The sequence below is a fragment of the Synchiropus splendidus genome, chromosome 17 (genome assembly GCF_027744825.2).
Source record: "Synchiropus splendidus isolate RoL2022-P1 chromosome 17, RoL_Sspl_1.0, whole genome shotgun sequence".
In the NCBI taxonomy this organism is placed as follows: Eukaryota; Metazoa; Chordata; class Actinopteri; order Syngnathiformes; family Callionymidae; genus Synchiropus; species Synchiropus splendidus.
This window is the reverse complement of record NC_071350.1, coordinates 3,989,687-4,012,985: the sequence shown is the minus strand read 5'-3', so window position 1 is coordinate 4,012,985 and position 23,299 is coordinate 3,989,687. Positions and strand designations below refer to the sequence as shown.

The 23,299-nt window shown below is 40.4% G+C and overlaps 1 protein-coding gene across 1 annotated transcript in view; it reads right to left on the bottom strand.

Annotated features, from left to right (window-relative positions):
• Positions 1-23,299, bottom strand: part of LOC128748234 (roundabout homolog 1-like) — a 106,810-nt gene that overhangs the window by 51,444 nt on the left and 32,067 nt on the right. The window contains exon 11 of the mRNA XM_053846795.1: positions 9,325-9,651. Coding sequence (XP_053702770.1) covers positions 9,325-9,651 — 327 coding nt within the window. The remainder of the gene's footprint in view (positions 1-9,324; positions 9,652-23,299) is intronic.

Sequence of the window (23,299 nt, the reverse complement as noted above, 5' to 3'; positions counted from 1 at the left end):
TGATCAGTACATCGACTCTAGATTCAATTCTAAAATGTTTAAATGGTCTGCTATGGTTTACCCCCTTAGTTCAATTCAATTTCACTGTGCTTTGTAATTGGTTCATTGTTTCTTTGGGGAAAGCTAAATCTTTATAAACCTCAGTCATCAATTTGACACCATAATAGTGTGGAGTTTTTTTAAAGCATTCATATGAGAGAATAATATCAAAATGGAAAACGAATTGGAATTAGAAAACAACCTAGTTTAACACTGTTTAAACCATTTCATGCATTAGTTTTGAAAACAAGCATCTCATTTTCAAAGAAAAAAAGCCAGTAACCCCCAGTAAAGCCAAGGACAATCTTAATGCTGGTCTTAAACATACACTATACGGCCAAAAATCTCACCCATCCAAATGATCAGTACCAGGTGTCCTAGTCACTTGTCCTGGCCTCAGGTGTATAAAACCAAGCACCTGGCCTGCAGACTGTTTTAGCAAACATTTGTGAAAGAATGGGCCGCTCTCAGGAGCTCAGTGAATTCCAGCGTGGAACTCTCATAGGATGCCACCTGTGCAACAAATCTAGTCATGAAAATTCCTCACTCCTAAATATTTAACAGCCAACTGTCATATAAGAAAACCAAGTGGTCGGCCAGGTAAAGTGATGGATCCTGAGGCGCATAGTGCAAAGAGGTCGGCCACTTTCTGCACAGTCACTTGTCACAGAGCTCCAAGCTTCATGTGACCTTCAGACTGGCCCAACTGCAGGACACATAGAGCTTCATGGAATGGGTTTCCATGGCCAAGTGCAATGCAAAGCACCGGATGCAGTGATGTAAAGCAGCCGTCACTGGAGTACAGAGCAGTGGAGACGCCTTCTCTGGAGTGATGAATCACGCTTGTCCATCTGGCAATCTGATGGGTTTGGAGGTTGCCAGGAGAAGGGTACATTGCGGACTGCATTGTGCCAAGTGCGAAATTTGGTGGAGGAGGAATTATGGTGTGGGGTTGTTTTTCAGGAGTTGGGCTTGGCCACTTAGTTACAGTGGAACGCTTCAGGATACCAAAACATTTTGGAGAATTCCATGCTCCCAACCTCGTGGGAACACTTTGGAGGAGTCCATCCAACAAGACTCTGCACCAGTGCACAAAGCAAGGTCCATAAAGACATGGATGGCAGTCATGGATGAGTCCTGAGCTGAACCCGAGAGAACACCTTTGAGATGAATGAGAACAGAGACTGAGAGCCAGGCCTTCTCCACCAAAATCAGTGTGTAGCCTCGCCAATCCGCTTTTGGAAGAATGGTCAACAATTCCTATAAACCCACTCCTCAACCTTGTGGACAGCCTTCCCAGAACAGTTGAAGCTGTAGTAGCTGCAAAAGGTTGAACCCTATGGGTTAGGAACGGGATGGCACTGAAGTTCATATGTGAGTCAAGGCAGTTGAGCAAATACTTATGGTCATATAGTGTATGTTCTGCTGAAACAGCTCTGGCCATCAAAATGCATAGATATATACTTATGTAAATCATAATTAGGGCTATACAGGACATTGCATGTCTGGATCTTCTCACATCAATGATAGATATTAAGTATTTAGTTGAGCAGCTAAAGATTTATTTACTAGGTACAAGAGAGATTGGGAAGATATGACGTTAAAGTGGCGTGAAAACTGGAATAGATGCTGATGACAGCATTATATGATATACAGTATAGTTGACTTTAATAAGTCCATACTATAGCACAGTAGTTGGAGAATTTGACGGTGTCTTTTCAGCCAGTGTGCCGTGAGGTCATCAGGTATGCTGTAGGGATTTTGCTCAATTTTAAACAAACTAATTATCTTCCGCAAATAATTCCCCATCATACTCAAGTGTCTGTAGCTACAATTTGTTTGTGAAAAAAAGCATTTTCAACAATTTCAACATAGTTCACTTAGGTCAAGGTTCATTTGGTGGTGTGCCCCAGGGTTGTATTTGCTCTGCATGTATTTAACGCCATGATGCACTTACACACCAATTCTCTTTGGGTAGCAATTCTATGAAATCTCCAAGTCAGCATGGAGATGAATGAAACTCAGATCAGGTCATAATGCGAAACCAAGGACAAATTATTTATTATAACTTAAACACTTTTTGAAACCAGTATTTCATTTTTCAGACGCCTTCCAGCATCTTGGATTCACTTTCCATGACTTGAGCTTTTAAATAATACATTGATTCTTATTTGCACAATCATTTGTGATTTATATAATTCAGTGTCAATCAAAATCAAATATGCGTTTTACAACTAATGACATTTCTTTAGTTTTACTTGCCCTTTCATGTGGCCCTCAAGAGAACTGGAGCTGTCCACCTCACTTGGCACGGCGTCTCCCTATCGATGTACTGCACTGTATCTTGAAACACATCGAAATACTCACAGGCAGGTCACAGACGGCAAATATCAACAGGGAAAATCTCTATTTTAACTCCAGGGTAATCCATCTGCAAAACAACTCTCTTCTCTTGAAGGAGCAACGATTGCATAAACGCACACTCGAACCTTCAATTTATGCAGCTCTGTTTTCAAACCTTGAGCAGAAGAGCAATAAGACGGTGGATGTAGGTAATTAAGGACTTCATTAACATGACGGACATGTTCACTGGAGTGAACACGCTCTCTGAAGTGGATCATGGGATGTGCATCGCCATGAAACGCAGTTAGATTGACAGCTTGAGGTGGGACCCCTGGTCTGTCTCCCACATCTCTGCTTTGATTGTAATCGTATGCTGAAAATAAGCAAGGAAGGAGGAAACATTTTGGAGGTCAGGTTCTCTCTCCGCCGCCTCCTAGTTATTAAGTCCCATCTCTCCACTTCAGTCGCAGTCACTGTCACAACATCCTGTCTGATGTCACTGGAAGATCATAAATGGCAACTTAATGGTTGTTTTTCTGCATTTTTCTGACAAAAATATTTATTTTCCCATGAACATAAAGATTTCTTTATAGGTATGGAAATATAGGTGACAGAAAAAAACACGCAATTATTCGTTCTACTGTTTCAGCATTGCTATCTTATGGTGTCGTTTAGGAGGGTATTGGCATACGTGAGAATTAGCAAGAGAAAACAATTAAAATGTCAATCTGTATTCCTCACCTTTAGGTTGAAGCACTTAATCAGAGATGAAATTAAAAATACTGCAGGTAAGCAGACAACATGTCAGAGATACAGTGAGTAGAAGAAGTAGATTAAATCTGAGCCAGATATTGACAGACAAAGGACAATAGGTATTTTTAGAAGGAAAAATGGGGATGGTTTTGCTATTACAGCTGAAATTCTGAAAACTGCATTTTTGTTTCGTAGTTTTGTATTTTGTTTCTTATCAACAGCTTTCCATGTTCACGCTTATACATGACATTTTTTGACTGACAAATCCTGACGCCCTCTGAATACTTTTCATCCACAGCCACGTCATAGCAAATCCCTGGAACGTCAGATCAATCCTGACAAGCTCTCTGGATCCTTTTACCCACTGCACTACTCTCTAAATGTGTCAGTGAGCGAGTATCCCAACTCAGGGACAGCTGGTTCATGTTTACAGCCTTTGAGACTGGGGGCGAGAGCACTCCGAGCATTGTCTAAACAATTCCAGTCTCCGTGTTCCTTACGGCTCGACTACTCCAAGAGGCTGATCTGTGCCAGAGTGTCAGGACGTTTGCTAAGCTTGCAGCAGGCGGAGGAAGAGAAGTATTGAAGAGTTTCTGACACAGACCATATGGCCTCTTGAGTGTGGCAAAGCCATTGCTTCTGAATGTATGTGTGTGTGTGTGTGTGTGTGTGTGTGTGTGTGTGTGTGTGTGTGTGTGTGTGTGTGTGTGTGTGTGTGTGTGTGTGTGTGTGTGTGTGTGCGCACTTTGTGACAACGCTGCATTTTCAGCACAGAAGGAACTGCTTGTCTGCATGTACGTTCCATGTCAGATTACTGAATTAAGCCGATAATTAATTACGCCCGCCATAATATTGCTCTCCTTTTCTGCTAAAAAGCTGTCATACAAAACAAGGAATGCATTGTTGTGACTCAAGTAGGAAAAAAAACCTATCTCCTGAATGTGGCTTTATATGTGGTAATTAGCTGGGAGGCACTGTGAATTTTCAGCACTGCTCTCGGTTCTCCTACATTACACACGAAACCTTTATTGGCCTTGTCGGCTAAATGTGTGCATATTTTCTACCCGCTTTTCTCCTTTTTTGCATATCTTTGGAGAATAAGTTGCTGACGAGGAAAGACAGGCGTGCCAGTGCAGAAAAAAACAGAGTCTGCGAGAGACATTTCAATGAATCTTGTGTTCTGAGGGCTTCTGTGTGTTGCCATGTGTTCGTATGTGAGCGACATTAAGCACCGTGTTTCGGTTTCCCCAGCATTCCTTTTGGTAAGGCAGGTATAATTTGGGTAATGTATTCAGGGATAAATGTTGCAGAGGAAGCACTGTTCATCTCGGTCCATTTCCTCTATCATGAAAATCTTTTTTCCAGACCACAATGCTGTGCCTCCTCTTAGCCTTGGTGAGTAATGCAGCTCATTGTTGACACCATTCTAATTAAAACCAGCAGCTTGTGTCAGGTCACTCAGACGTCATTTTTTATCGTTCGGTTTTCTGGTTTTGAACATTGCTTGGGGGGGTGGGTAAACAGCTTGGTAGAGAAGAGACATTTCTACAAGAATAATTAACAGAAAATCCCATCAAGCTTAAACGGAAAAATAGAGTGACATGAAAAGAGAAAAAGGAGGAGGTGGGCTCTAATTGGACTTGAAATTCTGTTTTTTTTTTTCATCTGCACCAATATAGGTTGTCAGTACAAAAAAAGAAATGGTAACTGGGCAGGTTAAGACTAAAAATGGTCATCCTAAAAATGTATAGTCATCATCAGTGTATCAGAGAGTGATGCACTGAGTGAGCATTAATTTATTTATTTTATGAACTGAGCCATGACATGATGATCTCTTTCATCATAACATCTACATATTAATATACATAGAAGTGTACACTCATTCAGAGATCTTAATCTATCTGCCACACGTCTACACGTCACACAAATCCTGAGTTATACAGCGATCGCTGCAATAATATCCCTTGTCTTAATCCATTACTTTACTGTCAATGAGAAAACACAGGAGTTATTCATATAAATACAAGTAAACTAAGTTGGCTCGGTTACATGACAAACAAAGGGGGGAGGAGTTATGTTGCTGCATGCGTGTACGTACTTCCACACAGACAAGACCATCATCTTCTTGGATGGCTCATTACCATGCTCCGGAGTGGAGGCTCAACCTTTATTCCAGCCAAAAGCCACACTTTTCTTAAGTAAATGGCAGTGTCCAATTAGTTTAAGAATACCATTTATTCCTCAATCCCGATCCAAACCTAAATACAGGTCCACTATCCAATAACCTTTCGAGTACATGGGCTGTGACTTTGGCTTCACCTCAATAAAGCTCTTCATGATTGAATCAAGTGGCTGAGGTCAATAGGACATATGTTCATTTCCCAGGGTCTGCAAGGGTCCCTGGAGGCAGGAAAAATGTGCTGACTGTCGTCTGTGACATTTATCGAAGAAGAACTCAGTTACATGCATTTCTCCCTTTCGTAAAATCTATTTCCATTTCAGGATTTGAGTGTGTTTGCGTTGCATGTGCTCACAGGAAGGCTAAAGCCCTGTGGTCACGCTTCAGGCAAACACTACATCCGTCACTGTCCCTTGCCCATGTCACCTCAATTTTCAGCAAACAAGTTAGACCTCTCTAGCTGGACAGACAGATATTTCCTCCACTCTCATCACGTCTGCCTCCGCATTTCATCTGTCAGCTTCCAATACTGTCTTTTGTCAGCCCTCCCCCACAGTTCTCATTATTTCATTCTCACCTGAATCACAGCCGTAGAAAGACAGACTTGTGATTTAGGCTAATACCAAAAGAGGAATAAGGAAGGATTCCGTGTGTTTTGGAAATAAATTGGAGACTTACTATTTAAAACATCAAATAATAAATAAATCTGACACTTCCAATAAGCAGGTTGCCTAAAAAACTCGAAATGACCTGGTAAAAATTTAGAGTTCAGTGGACTGCTGCCATTTATACAACATTCTAGTTGTACAATATCAAATATCATTGATCTCAGTAAGAGTCATGATCAAATGAGGGTCAGCAGGTTAAATAACTCTCACGCACAACACACACAGTAAGAGAGGAAGAAGGTCATGACTCAAACTGCAGCAGACTGGAAAATGTAGAGCTCAACAAATCCCTCCAAAAAACATTTGAGGATTAAGATGGTAAACCAGAACGCTACCGAAATCGAGGTCTTCCTTGTCCCATTATCCTCATTTCCAAAGCATGATGCTGTACAATAGAATACAATACAGAACAGAACTCGGCATCAATGATAGAAATTAAGTGTAAACTTGACCTAAAACAAAAACATTCATCCACGTGCAGCGAAAATATTGATCTGTTGAGAGTCTCCAATGAATTAATATTATCTTCTGAAACTAAAATATTGATATTTAGTGAAAGTGCCATCCAAATCAAAACAATCAATGCATATCTGGATTATCCTTTGAAATGGAGTCATTCCACTTAAATGCTAATGGGACAGAATCATTGACATTAGGTTTTGAACTTGAACACTTTGAACATTTTTTTTGTAATCTCAATAGATGTATTCTGTATTCACAGCACACGTTCCACACGTCAGGCCTCAACCCCATTACAAAGAGTTGACCAAAGGAGATGAATGACAAATGATAACTTTGGAAAAACACTTCAGACAGCTTAGATTTGATGTGCAACTACTAGAAAGACACTTTCTGCTATAGTGGGAGGTGAAAATTTCATGTTCTGAAGCTTCCCGTCAAAGTTATGCCACAATGCAGGAAACGCGTTTTCAGCCTGAGATAAGGTGGGTTCCGGAACGCCAAATATAAAAATGTTGCTAACTTTCGATAAACACTTCAGACAGCTTAGATTTGAAGTGCAACTACTAGAAAGACCCTTTCTGCTATAGTGGGAGGTGAAAATTTCATGTTCTGAAGCTTTATGCAAAGTTATGGCACAATGCGTAAAACGCGTTTACAGCCTGAGATAAGGTGGGTTTCGGAACGCCAAACATAAAAGTGTTGATAACTTTCGAAAAACACTTCAGACAGCTTAGATGTGATGTGCAACTACTAGAAAGACACTTTCTGCAATAGTGGCAGGTTAAAATTTCATGCTCTGAAACTTCCCTGCAAAGTTATGGCACAATGCAGAAAACGCGTTTTCAGCCTGAGATAAGGTGGGTTCCAGAACGCCAAACATAAAAATGTTGATAACTTCGGAAAAACACTTCAGACAGCTTAGATTTGATGTGTAAGTACTAGAAAGACCCTTTCAGCTATAGTGGGATGTTTAAATGTCATGTTCTGAAGCCTCCCTGCAAAGTTATGGCACAATGCAGAAAAGGCGTCCCGCTATTGACAAGGTGAAGTCGATGCTTCTTTGAACACCCCGCAACTCGGCACTCCTCCTTCATAAACTTCCCCACTCAGCAGCATTTGCTCAAGGGGTCTCTGTTTCATCACCAAGCCCCAGGGTGACCCGTGAATCTGTGTGACCTCAGCGGGATCCAGCAGGGAGACATAACTCATCCAGGCAGCTTCAACAAGTCCTCCCTGTGTTCCCGCTCAACCTTAAAACCTGGCAGTAAATTCAGTGAACCCAGGGTAATAAACTCTCCCCCTAGAGGGCTTAGCTTCTTGGGATAGGACTGCTGAGGCGGCATTGCCATGATACCGTTTGACCACCACTTTCATTATTATTCATAAGGTGAAACACAAGTGGTGTTATTATTCCAAAACCTCGGAAAAGTGTCACCCAGGGGACTAGTTGTGCAGCTGGACAGGATAGGGTGGTGCAAGAAGGAATGGACTTAATAAAGTTCATGAGATTTATTTTTAGAGTCCATCAGGAATAACACATTATCTCCACTTCTATTCTGATGGTTGCAAGATCTGACCTTTGCTCTGACCCCTCACCCTTGTCCAGAGGCTTCGCTCTGTCACTCCAGCATATGAATATATTTACACATTCACATGTTAGGCTATAGAATGCGACCTGGCTAAATCCTGCCTATGACATAGTTGAGTGAAAGGCCGTTTAACTAAACAACCTCGCACACTTGACACTTGCAACGCCACGATTCAGCAAGCAGACACTGTCACCTGTTCGCAACACACCGCTTGTTTAAACCTGAAGACCAAAGTGGAGGCGCAGCTGCTGCATGTCTGACAGGTGTGATGTGAGTGAGTTTCCAAACAATCCTCAGCAGAGGGAACATATCTATGCTTCGACTACATTAAAAGGATCACTGCCTACATTTCATTGGTTTAAAGCTATTCATGGCAACTGCATTCCAAAAGGCTGAACGCCAAGCATGTAACGCCAAATGTGAAAATATTGCAAGAAATTTCAACTATATATTTAACAGAATGAACATCTAAAGGACGGACTGGAATCTTGCTTTATTGCTTTAATATTTACTATGGATGCACCGTTTCTGATACCAGTATCGGGCATCAGTCCAATGCAGGAATTGAGTACTCATACTCATACTAATAAAATGCCCACCAATACTGCAAAACCAATATCACTTTGCAGCAGCACGCAGTTTTTAAATGTCAGTTTATGACAATTCTATTAAATTTGTGTTTGTACTACAGTGAAACCGTCACCAACGTAGATGAAAAACAAAGTGAGGAGTATGGTTCAAATAACACATGATACATATGGGGGAAGATTTCAAAGTAACTTAATGTGTAATAGTGTAATTACTCTGTAATGGTATTGGTGAGTACTCAAATGCAAGTACTCGTACGCTATCCATTCTGGGAAAAACTGGTATCAGTGCATCCCTAATATTTATTTTTACTTTTGCATTAGGTTCAGTTCATTTTTTTATATGGCACAGACCATATGCCATACAAAAACATGACAGACTTAAAAACTAAACAGTTTATTTGGTTACCACCATAGAGATAGAAAAGGGTTGGGTTTTTGCTCGCCTTTTGCTGCTCTCAAGGAAATCTATATCTATATAAAATCAATTCAGTAGCCATACTGTTTGTTAAAAACATGCAGAAAGTTCCTTTGTTTTTAAAGGTAGGCTTTATGACACTCTATTACAGAATAATAAAAATATCATATTTCAGGATGTATTGATACATTATTTGACGGGTGTAAGACAAAGCAGGAATGAGTGCATTTAAAACTGTGACAGTCAAATGCAAGGGAGTTGTTCAACCTCTGGCAAAGAAACTTACTTGCCACTTCGAGCGAAGCGTTGTGACTGATGGCCTGGCCCAGATAGTTACGTGCTACACACACGTAGCTGCCATCGTCAGGCTTGCTCCGCCGCCCGTGGACGATTCGTAGGAAGAAGAGGGAGCCGCTGGGCAGGAGCATGCGATGGGAGCGGGGGTTGTCTAAGGCCGTCTCCACTCGCTCCCCATCTTTGTACCACTCCACTGTCGGGGCGGGACGTCCCTCTGCCTTGCAGTTGAGAGTTGCTGGTTCCCCCTTGGAAACAATCAGGTCAGAGGGGTGCTCGACGATGCGGGGAGGGGAGTCCTCTTGGCGAAGACGAGACCCTAGAGTTCATGAGGAAAAGAAAGGAAATCAGTCCGGCGTAATATATAAATACCAAACGACATCATGAAAGGACGCAACCATAGAAATACTTCACTGGTTCCTCCACGCAATGAATTTGTGGCTCTAATCTACAACCGCAGCAGCTCCGGAGGAATTAGCCCGGGCGTGTTATTATGACTGTGCAAGTGTAATAGTAATCCAGTTTGACAATATAATTACCACACAATCGCATGTCGCTCAGAAAGTGTTGTGCTTTTGTTTCAGCAGCTGGAACCCCACAAGGCTTTGTAACAGACTAAACAATGAAGGCATACAAATCCCCAGGATGTTCTGGCTTGCAAATAGCCTTAAAATTACTATTTACGCAATGCATCCACTCAAAGTTTCCCAAACAGATGAGAACATAATCATAGTTTTATCAATGGCTCTGATAACCAAGCTCCAAAAAATAATAAATTGTTAGTTATCGCCTTTATCATACACTCATTCAACAGTGAGGGTGAGAGGGCGATTCACTACCTTTTCATAAAACACATTCACCATGGCTTTGAAAACTGTTCAGCCCCCTGCAGAAATTCAAATCAATATCTCCAGTGACCACACTGTGAACCACCAAGACAACATTATTCCCACCAGTACTGCAGGTATTTCAGATACTGCACATCTTAAACACAGAGCGCCTCAGGACAAAGCACACCTTCCCATTTACTAACTCCCATTTCCTCCAGCTGCTGGAACTAATGCTGGCCCGGATGCTGATGGACACATTACCATTCTGCAGGGGTAGTTTGCTTGTAGTTATGGATGCTGTGTGATCCCTTTTTTTGGTGAAGTACTACTTTAAGTGAATCAGTTTGGCAAGAAATAGAAGAAGCAAACAACTTTTTTAGCCAATCCAACTCATGATCCAAGTGCCATTCAACTACAGATCATTACGGCTATACAATAGAAAAGCTTCTTTCATCGTGTAGGTTAAGCACATCTAAAGAGTCTGGCAACATTATTTAAGTTGCAGAGGTGGAAAATGTAATCCAAGATAGGGCAAGTTATTTGAGTGGAGGTGTTAATACTTGTGAATAAAAGTGTTAATGCATGTGTTTGCGCTTCAATATAAACAGGCACTAAATCAAATTCATTTTATGCGAAAGCACATTGACATACAGGCGAAACGTTAAAATCATCAAGTCATTTCGATGAATATTAAAAACGTATTGCTTGTGTAGGAACTCAAATGATCCGTTCTGCGTAACACAGACTTCGCAACAGACTGAAGACAAACTGTTCAGTATTACGAGACACAAAAATGATTTGAATGTGTGATTGACATTTACGGAAATAACGTATTACACCAGGCACTGAATGTGTCATCAACAGCGAGTTGAGGACCTCCTTCTCTCCAGGAATATCTTTGACATGTCTTTTCATATATATTGTAAGTAACAATACATAAATTAACCCCCCAAAATGATGTAATTCTCTATTGAAGAACCAGCATAAGCCATTATGGTTCATTATATGTTTGCAATATATTCCTAGTTCTACAATCGGGATATTTTTTTCTATATAGTGAGAATCAGGTAAGTCCAAATAAACCTTAAAGCATGTGAAAGGATTGAACAGGTCAACCAGTATTTACCTTTTTATTGCAGGGGAAGCATGTCTTTCATGTAGGCAACAACAACACCTTACACAGCCTCGAGCCGGTCACGCTTTAATGTGCCTATAGCGCCATAAAGCAGATAATCGCCAGCAAGCTAGAGAATGATGAGCTCCTCCACTCTCAGCGCAGCCAATAAATCCCTCCCATATGAGTGTTTACTCACAAAGCTCGCACCTTTTCTACTGTGGGTAGGTTGGGAATTTGATCCACTGTGCGGTCGAGAAGATGATTTTAGTGGTGGCACGAACCTGGACTACATGTATTTCCACAGGATTAAGTAGGAAAATGATATTACCACGCCACCATGAGAAGTCACGGCTGACCGGATTTGGAGAGTCTTACTCTTGGAAACGTAAACTGCTGATACGATTTCATATTTTGTGCAGAAAATGCTCAGTAATGATTTTATGGAGCAAAGGTCAGTGGCTGGCCGATCTAAGAGGCTTGGGGTGGCATCTAGCTTCTTCCAAAAACCAACAGGATTAGAGCGCCCTGCAACCCAGACACTCTCAAACATGGTGGAATATATTTAAATAAATGCAAACTTAAAAATGAAAATAAAAAAATCACCTCTAGATAAATTAATAGACATGACAAATATCAACACTGAAAGCTCTCCATGTGAAGTAAAAATAATTTCTTGCCACAAAAAAGTGTGTTTTCATTAAAGCTATGTTTCAACAGAACAGTGTTCATCCAACACCGTATTTAATGACAGGATTTGGAGTAACAACTGAGAAATGACGTACTGTAGGGGGTTAATTATGATGTTGCAAAAATACACATTGACATGACGGTGTCAGAGCCAACAGCCAGAGCCAGACAAATTATGCTCCCCAGGCAAGGTATTACAATTCACACTAATCTCAAAGCAGAAACACGACACACAAAGACACAAAAACTCTATTAAATTGAACTCCCCATGTATAAGACGGCCAAAACTACCCATGTGGATGAGGCTATTGTGAATATTTCGTGAGCGAGGAGTTGTACACATTGTCTTTCTATAAGCCAACCACAAAACAAACAAGGTACCGGTCTGTTTTTCCTCATTCCTAATTGTGCTGGACTTGTGCCTGTGGGGGTCTAAGGAGCTCCTCAAAGCTCCCAGGCTTTACAAAAAGGCAATATCTCCCTGCCACAAGTGGGCCCCCAGTAGACCATGTTTTTTTATCTGCAAAGGGCCAGCAGCCAGCACACAATCAGTATGGAGAAAAGCATGCCCAAGGATGAACAATGGAGAGCATGCACAACCAGCAAAGGTTGCCTGTAGCACCTGTGACCCTACAAATATGTTTTCTTTTTTTGTCAGTCATTCCTGAGGCATTCTCATTGCTAAGTAGATAGCCAGGCAGGAGCAGAGGCAAAAAATAAACAGTATGTGTGTGCTGGTTTTGACTGTTACAGAATGGGTGTCTAAAAAGTATCTCACAAAAAATACACACACACACACACACACACACACACATTTTTTCAAACAAGTTAATTGTCATTAATTAATAATAACAATATTATTAATTATTATTATTGTTGTTGGTGTTGTTATTATTAAAGTAATCACATTTAATCATTATTTTATTTTATTTAACACTTTGATGCACACTGATGCAAACGACACGTGGCAGCTAGGATGATAACAACAACAACAAACATGGATGAATCCATGAACAAAAAGCAAACAAAAGCATCTGTTTGCTTTTGTTCAGGGATGTTTTTCGCTACACAATAAGAGATTAAAAAAGCTTTAGTTTTAATAAGGTGATATAAAAACTTGAATGTAGCCACCATTGTGATTTATTGTGCTGTTGTCAAACTGATGCAAAATAAACAATATTTTGTTGTTTAAATGTATGTATGGGTCCATCATTTGATTCAGTAATATACCAAATTCATTCAAATTGAATAATGTGGCTTCTTGTGCCAAATATTTTTATACAATTAAACTGTGATTAATTGATTTTTTTTTTTCTGTGAGACAACACGAGCAGTCCAAGGGATAACCAGGCCACACTCACTCCCAAGGTGCCAAATGGCGACCATCCTCACCACGTCATTTCAGGTGTGGCTTTGCCCCTTACTGACCGTACCATAGAAGTTACCATGCTTCAAAAGAATGGTTGTTTCAGTTGCTTCATCCCATGGCCAACACTAAACCCAACTGCCATCGCGCTGCTCACGGTATCAGGTCATGCCACAGAAAGGGAAACATGCATCACTTGAGAATCTAACACGTCAACATGTGGTGCCTTAATCATTCCACATTAATATCAGGAGCTACCCAGTAGTTGCAGCCAAAAGAATGTCACCTTATTTTAAAAGCAATGAGACTAACTCAGATCTACGAAACTTCTCTAATGACCTCGAAGCACTGCCAATGAAATTCATTGCAGATCCAACACTCACCTCAGAAAAAAAAAGTAATGAAAGATTTATTAGAGGGAAGCAGAAGGCAGCCTCTATTCAGTGCATATGAAGACTCGGGGGAAATGAAACTTTTTTTTTCATTTTCTATCTTTCAAAAACTGCTGTCAACAGTAGGAAACGCTCAGCTGAAAATCTGAAAGGTGATAAACGATCTTTCGTGCTTCTGTACATGCAGAAAACCCCAGGTGATGGCAGGTGTCAAGCTGGATCAGAAACAAAGATTCAAAAAATCATCAAAATGAATCACTTTTACGGTGGTGATGAGAGGTTATGAGCAATATATTGCACTTCATGACTGGAAACTAACAATGTAGTCCAATGAATTAGCTTGAACAACAGTGTTAGGGGTTGAACTTGAGAATCATGAGCAATGAGTTGAAAACCCAGCAAGCCAGGGTCATAAGCGCTGTTACCATCGGCAAGAAGGTGGTGAGCATTTTTCGTGTACATTTGTTTTGTCAGTCAGGATTGGGACCTTCTTGCAATGAGGATGTGACATCAAAGACTGTAATAATAATAATAACAATAATAATAATACTATTGTCTAGTGAATAAATCCTACAAAGTTAGTGGGGTCACCTTGTCAGTGTTTGACTTGTAAAATTCATTTCAGTAGGCACGTCAATGTATATTGTAAGTAACACTCGATATGCATGTCAAACATTTCTAATTCATCTTCAGCTTCTTTAGCAACAAATTTGACTAACAACCTCATTTTTCCTCTTTGGTTTCTCCAAGCAAGCATGGGACACAGCGTGTGAAACTTTATCGCTCTGCATGCGACGGATTTACGACCACCCATTGGTGTCGCTGACAGCTGTGTGACACAATCAAGCTTGATCGGTGGCTCTGACACGCAGCCTCGCAGCACTTCAGTGGAGGAAATGGTAAATCTCCACCTGGGGGACTGAGAGATTACCTGCACTCCACTGCCAGCAGAGGACTACACGGCGGAGAAAGGCTAATAAAGCCTGGCAGACATTTGAAGAGATTCAAGATTTTGACAAACCAGTCGTGTTAACAAAGCATTTGTTTCAGCTTGTTAAATCCACTGCTTTTGTGGTTGTTCAGCAAGAGAATGGATCACAGGCCGTACTTCTAATGACCAGGGAGACTTGTTTGTCATCTGTTGCACTCTGACGCTCTTAAAAGTTAGTGTCATGCTGACTTTTCCTTATCACTTTAAAAGGCACTCAAGTCAGTATATTAGTAGCTTTTTAAAGAGCGCCATTCTTTAAAGGCATGGCTTAACCGTTCCACCAATCCTTTTTTTTTTTTTTTTTTTATAAGAGCATCCAGTGTCATAGGCGGGAAAGTAGGGAATTCAATTGAAAACCCAATGTATGAACATTAATATGTCAAGCCCTAGGAGTCAGCATGTAATGATATGGCAGAGGTGAGGAGAGATGGCGACAAAAGAGAAGAAAAGTGCCTAATGTATGGCACCTGTTCATCACAATATCTCACACAGAATGGAGCAGTGGACCTGAGAGAAGATAAAATGAATTTAAATCATTGCAACTAATGTTGACGCACCTCACATAACACCAGTTTTCTGTTTATTACCAATCAAATGTGTTTATTACAAGAGGGAGAAACACTGGCTAGGTTCATGTGTGTCTGTGGTGTTAAGAGAATGACAAGTCAGTGTGACGAAGTTTGCCAAGCAGTAGTCAAAACTTCTCATTTAGGTGACAAGACAATTCTGTGCAAAGTTGAAACTTATTTGTGCTGTTTTCTGCAGAAGAAACCTGCCAAGAAATAAAAAGTATTTTTGACTAGAATCAAACAAAAACCACCATTGAAAGATGTAGAACAAAACAGACAACAACAGTTTGCTACTATTTTTGTTGTAACGAATAACAAGGTCCTTCCTGTATAATGTTAGTCATAGCGATGTAGATGTAGAAATGTATCCATAAAATACAATTTGGTCCCTCTGAGCGAACAAAGCACATTTTAAATATGACTGTCACTGACATGCGCCCAGTATTGGTGCACCATAGGCTTTAATGGGGGGATTGAAGGTGCTCAAAAAGCTGTTAAAAATTATAAGAAAATAATATGGTATGTTTTTTTTAGGAAGGATGGTGATTTTTTGAAGTAAATCACATATTTTTTAGTTCATTACACAAACCTACTATCCTTACTGAACAACACTGTATGAAAATAAATAATAATTCAATAAATACTGAACAGATCAAAGCCACAATTTAAACTTCATCCATCAGTTTTTAAAAACCGGACTGCTGCCTTGTAGCCTGAGACAGTGCCACTATTTCTGCATCTCCAGATGCTCTGCACCCCAGCGAAGCTCCATTCTTCAACAACAGAACAGCGCTCAAATTTGTTGCAGCAAAGTTGCCATTTTTACAACGTGACGTACTGACATTACCCATCATGTATGAATATAAATATCATATTTATTAATAAAATAAAATGAAGAAAAATACATTATAAAAAACTATAAATAAAAGATAATTATATAATTATATAATAACTATTATGATATAACATATATAATAATATTTGTTATTTGTTCTGTTGACTATGATCACATCATAAATGCCCAAATCGCTGCCGCTAAATCGGCCGAACGATTGATCTACATGTCTCAGATATCAATTACAGATAAACAGGGGCTCAAAAATAAATAAATAACTTGTTTATTTTTTTATTTTTAGAATGACCAAAATAAGTAAGATAAATAAGAGTGTCGTCTGAAAATACACTTAGTCAAACCAGAAAGTCGTCTGGCCAGCTGACACTTTAGTCAAAGAACTTGGGGAATTAGTGTGACAAGTGGGAGACGTTATGGAAGTGCTTGCTGTGCATCGCTGCACACTTCTCTGGTATTTTAAGCAGATCTGATTATACAAAGATGTCAGGAAAAGTTTCAACAAATCCTCTCTTCTCAAGCCAAGTCCTGACTAATGTAAATGTGGTCTGACATCAAAGAGGCTAACAGAGAAATGAGGCTCTACTTTAATAGCCCCTTCAAAAAAAGAAGTCACACTTAAAACAAAAAGCAGAAATTGGGTCCATGCACTTAAAAGGAAGGGGAAATGCCACAAACAGGTTGCTGGAGACCTTGAAAGTATGCAACAACGCCTTCACACTTCTCCTTCCATGTCCAGCTTGTAGGACAGAGAAAAGATGACAAGAAAACCTCAGATTTGTGAGGCTTATTTCATCATCAACCAATTCTGGTAAAAACTGGAGAAAGTTAAATGAAGAATACTTTGTTTACATTAGTATGAAAAGTATAAAAAGAAACTATTACTGAAGTTGAATTATCTTTTACTGCCAGTCCACGCAACATTTGTTTTAATCTGTCTCGAGGCAGCAAAGCCGTTTTTCTTTTCAAAGGCAGAATTTTAATGTTTCCTCACTCCTTGTGCTGAAACAACAGCCTTTGGCCTTATATTCATCAGACCGCCATGAGATTTGTATTGATCTGGATGTCCTGCAGCTTACTAAATGAATATATTTACCACACAGGAACAACTGAACAAAGAAACTGATAAAACTGAGATACACTTGTCTTCTTTATTCCTCAAAGACACGTAACCCAAACATAGGAGAACCAATAAATGCCAGACATTCCTCGGCAGGTTGTATAAACTACAATTAAGTGGAACACTTGAACACTGTCATTCATTCAAATACGTCGAAGAAGGAATGCGTTCCGATGTGTGTGTGGGTGGCTATCGGGAGTTCTGGTCTGGCGTCAGCCTGAAACACTTGATACAATTCCTAAAGCATATTTTAATCACCACAAAATCATGTTTTAAATGTGCATTTCCCCTGCTGCAGCCCTTAATCAAAACACAATGTACCGTGAAGCAGCCAACGGAGAGACAGGGTTGCAGGCGGGGAAAAACATCTCTCACAGCACAGAAACAAAGCTGGGTGAAATTGCCAGAATGAGAGTAGGAAGTGTGGAGCTAGCAAAAAGACAAACCAATAAATAAATAAGAACACAAGCTGCATGGAACCCCATTGATTCAAACCTCATAAAGTTGCATGAATCATGAAAACTGTTTTCATCTGCAGTCGTTACAAGCTCCTGTTATGATAGTGAGTGATGAAAGCCCTCAGGCAAACTCAAAGATTAACATTACTGTTGCAAACATCTGGGCGAAGTAGGTCACCAGGGCAATAGAATAATATGGAATTGTGTTGGTTTTAATTAAAAACTGTTGTTAGAATCATTCAGAGGAGATTGCTATGCATGTGGAGGAGTCACTTTTAGGACCTCCTTTTAGATTGTTCAGGCTTATCCAGCTTGATGTCACACCAAAATGGAATGAATATTTGGTCAGGTTCAGAGCTGGTTAAAATACTGGAAAGTGCCAAAAGGGAGCCAGTTTATCACTGCACTTGAAGCCTCTCTCCTCTCGCTTTCACACATAGTTAATATAAACATCTTTTTCTCAACTTAAAAGCATGGCATTATCCGATTACCATTAATGTGCCAAAGACATTAGGGCCGTTCTCCAGATCTATAGATGGTGCAGTTTATACGACCCAACCTTAAAACATGGCCAGCCAGTTTAATGCACAACTGTAATGCAGTTACACTGAATATACTTTGAAGGTTTGTGATAGTACAAGGTCTGCATTGCTCCTGAGGCTCATTTCACCCCAGGCTGAAAGCACACCTCCAGGAGAGGAGCTGAGAAACACCTTAAGGGCATCACCGCACGGCCAGAAATGGCCAGCGCTTGCTCTGACAGTCATACATATTCAGTGAAAAACCAACTGATCTGACTGTTTAAAGTCGCTCACATTTTCAAACGGTGCGAGGGAATTGACTTATGGGTAACAATGCGTTCATGTATGTTTTTCATATCATGTCAGCTAGGAAATGCAAACAACAAGGTGTGAATAAATGGGCCCTGAAAATTGCCGAAAATGCCTTTGGAATTTGCATCTCTCTTAAGACAGACAATCGAGACATTAATAGAAAGGCTGTGTAGAAAACAACTTGACTCCTGCAGAGTCAAGGAGAGCGGTCAGAGGTCAAGGAAGAACCACGGGATATGATCGTGGAAGAATTTGTTTTGGCAAGTGCTCTACAACACATATGGGAGATATGTATTACTGAGATCTGTTGTTGGCGAACACAAAGAAAGACAGGGGTCATGTGTTGGTATTGTTTGCGGTGCATTATTTATTCAACTTTTTTTTTTCTTCGCTACATAATTCCATATATCCTGCTTCATATATTTAATGTCTTCAGTATGTATCTACAATGCAGAAAGCAGTAAAAATAAAGAAAAAAAGCAATAAATCAGAAGATGTTTCCAAACTTTTGGCCTGTGTTGTATTTAAAGAGAGGGTTGGGGTCAGTAAAAAATAGACAAAACGTTGTTTATATGAGGTCATTTATTCATTTTCTGCCACTTAACTGCGTTGTGGGGGTTTGACTCAATCCTAGCTAGACAAGTGTATGGTTGGACATTAATGTGTGAGATGAAGGCTGTTAGCAATGGAGATACTGAGTGAAAGGAGAAGAGCAAGACAACCAGTAGGTTCCGTGGACATAAATGCTTGGCTAAGGTGGAGGAGACACCTCCTCTCTTGATGAAAAAGTCTGACAGATGATCGAAATCCAGGGTCATCTCAAGCTGTATTCAAACATGGAACCTTTTGCAGTGGTAATCACTTTGCCGGTTGAGCCAAGCTGAAGAAAGTGTAAGAATGAAACAAAATAAAAGCTCAACAGTGGCAGTTTACAGATTTGAATAATGGCAGTTGTGGTTCTCTCTGGGTGATGAAAGAATTGTGTTGAAAGCAGGAATTACGCTCTTAAACCACATAGATATTACGACACCACTACCATCGATAAATGCAGTATTAACATTGTGTTACTTGAAAAGGCCAGACTCAACCACATAGTATAAAGGCCTTTCATAGCTTAGATGCCAAATGTGATTATTACTGCCTTTTTTTATTCCAAAGAAATATAAAGCCTGGGTCATGATCTGCCTGCCACATCGAACAAGGTTGGCACCGTAGTACTAGTTGTTTGCAGGGTGTGTTTTAAAATAAATGCAGCCAGAATACACTGAAGAATATGATCGGTCCAGTGTGTATGATACTGTTCCCGCATCTACACATCTAAACATGTGATGTGTGTGATCGCGTGCACTAGGGGTCATTACCAACACAAAGAAAGGCATATGAGAAATATGTCCCCATATAAACAAATGGGGAAATGTCTGCCTTCCTGAGGGGTCATCCCAATTTCACATAGAGGCACCATTCAAAAACCAGAACAGCAGTTGACTGTATAAAAATGAAAGCAGCGTATGTATACCTATGATTTGGCACATTTACTGTTTGAGATTGTGACGCTGTTCTCCTTCAGTAAAGGCGATGACATTAGGAGTGGAGGGAGGGAGCTTAAAAGGAGGTGCAGCACATTAAAGAGCATTGGATGAGCCACACTAGAAGAGCTCCATTTTTTTTTTCAGACAGAAACAAACATCAAAGTCACACACCTTTGAGCAAACAAATCCTATCCTAACTGCAAGGAACAGCAAACTGCCTTTTCAATAAGTCATAGCTCCAGTTTTCTGCAGATCAGATACCTTTTTTTCTCAGCAGTGAGCATTTGTTTGGACAGTGGTCTGTCAACTGATCTTCCAAAGTATGAAGCCCAATTGAGAACAGCTTAACTCAATGGCGCTTGACTGAGATGCCATATGCGGATGTCCATGTGCGGAACTTTGGTGACCCTGCTTCTTGTTTCTTGGAGATCTGTATACCAACACCTGTCGACACCGTGCTCCTCTGGGCCTCAGTTAAGGAATCTGATGACAAATGCACTTGACTGCCGCTTCATTTAAAACCTCACTAGAGGTGAAAAGAGACCCAACACTGAGGGAACTTCATATATACAGAATTTCAAACTCAAGAAAGCTTTGCAGAAATGTTTGCCGTTTTGTCATAATTAAAACATCTGTTAGCATGTTTGTTCTACCTCTCAAATATCCCAGTTAAAATCATTTTTGCCGGAGGTTCCAAAAAAATTGACAGGTGTTTGATGTCTTGGGAGTTTGTCAATTAAATGATTCAAATGTAATCAGAACACAGCTGCTGTTTGCACAGTGAGCTACGCCACAGCACTCAATGAATTACTCCAACACTGAAAATATGGTGTGAAAACACAACACCCATTATAATGACTGCAAAAAGCAGTCTGATCTGAACTACTTCGGATCTATCAGGACCAGCTGGACGGAGTCCTCCATTCATATCCACTGTGCTTTAGCACTATAGGCGTCTCCTACAGTGGGACTTTGAACCCCAAAAATCCCAGAACAGACTGCTAAAGAGGACCGTGAAAGATGGATAATGTGCTCCGTCGTACATCCGTCCCCTCCCACTCAAATTCCGACACATCTTCACTGTCTGAATAAAAAGTAATACATATGTATTATAAGAGACAAATTCACACTGGTCGAGAACTGCTTTAGTTTGGCGGATTCTGGTGTGTATGGATATCTGTACTTAGTCTGTAGCTTCTTAGCTCAGTTGGACTAAGGTCCAATCCCATTTCTCCCCCTCTACACAGGACAAAGTGAGACGTGATTGACCTCCCTAAGAATTGGGACAGGACTTCAAGACATCAAGCTTTACTTATGTCATGCATAAGGACAGCGTAAACGTCATTGGCTGCCGTGGTGGGTACTGTTTACCGTATATCGAGCGTTCGAGATGTTTGGAAATGCCAGCTCCAGCGTTTCTGTAACCTCTTGCATCGATAATCTTACGTCGTTTTGTGAACCAATGGAGAAGAAATGGGCCCAGCCAAAGCCGCTGTTTGGCGCCGTTTTTGTTGCAAGAGTTATGTTGAGCCTGAATACTAGCCGACTGTTGTTTGTGAAGAAGAAATGACAATAAACTCATTAATGTTGTATTGTTGATTTTGTTGGACACAGTACCCCCTTTAGACCCTTTTGTTATTCAGTTCACATTTTGGTATCCTGGGAATCTAACCGCTCTTCGTCTTAGCAAGTTGTTTAAAGTCAGCTCCGGAGCCCCTGTTTGAGAGTGTTATGGTGAGAATTGGCCCTAAATAATGGACACTAGCTTATCTTTTCGAAAACAAATACATACTGTGGTAAACTATCCATTACATTTTGTTTTATTTCTCTGTGCCTTGACATGAACAGAACTAGAATGTAATGGGATGGAACAACAGAGGAATTATTCTCACAATGTACCCTGTCTGTATCCAAGTAACAATATATAATAACTCAAACACTGTGGGCCAACGAAAACATTAAACATTAAATCTTTTGCATGCGCTTTTATATAGGAGTGTGAAATACATGTAGGGATATGTATCGTATCACACATTAACAACTAAATAGTTTTTATTGCTCCAGTGATCAGGAGATTTTTGCTCAATGGTGCATTTGGGTGGTCTATAATCACAAAAGGAAAGAAAAACGTATGCTCTGCACAAGTGTGTAGGAGGAAACTATACAGCAAACAAAGCCTGGAAGTCAGAGGGCAGCAGGGATGGGAACAGGCTTCTGGATCTCCACAATACCCCGATACCTATTTCACACTAACTGCCAATGTCACTCGCCCCTGCTGGCCCAACTAGCTGTGTGCTTTGACAAATTGCTTTTCAATTTTTTTTTGTTACTGCAGAGATCATTTTTAGCCTGAGCTGTGAGTGGGGGGATGAGGAGGGCTGTAACACTGGGTCGTTTTTTTTTTATGCTGCAGCTGGTTGGAAGGTTGATTTGGTTTTGAATGTCTGGGTTAGGGCACAGAAAAAAAAAACTGAAGCTATTCATCTTTGGCTCTTTAATCTGGTGTTGTTTTCAGCTTACATTTATGTATTTTTGAAGAATGCAAAGCACCATTCCTGAGATCAGACACAACTTCTTTTGATCGAATAAACATCTTCCACAGAGGTAAGTCTGGGCAACACAGCTCACACTTGGATCTGCTCATTATCCATCATGTCATTTTTGAATTTCTCGCAAATAGTTTTTCCAGGTCACACACTATTAGAAGTAAACAGGACCAGAAATTCTGGCCAAAGTTCCGACATGATAGTGATCTTGTTCTCTTGGAACCTTCACGGAAATCATACAAAAGTTGATTAGCACGCAAAGGTTGTGTGCTTTAAGGTCAGGTTGCAGTTCACAGTCCCAGGCATGGGAACGCAATGTTCGCGCTCACTTACATGGCAGCGGAGAAAAACGAATTATTGCCATCGCTCAACTGACTTCAGACGTAGACTCCTTAGACTATGAGAGAGACACTCCTTGTCAGAGAAAGCTATCCACTTAATAGTTGCAGGCTGCATTTACATTTGTAAATCTGTGAGGACATCCAGAAGTAAACGTTTAAACAGATAATATACAGGTCTTTTTTGACCAATTGAAGACACAAACTTGCCTTTGTGAACCGTGTGACAATGTGTTTGGGGCAAGTTTTAACATTTGTTAGTTTAAAAACATCACCAAACTCACCAAGTACAAGCATCCTTGACCAACCAGAAAGTCTTTCTTGCCAGATAATATCTAATG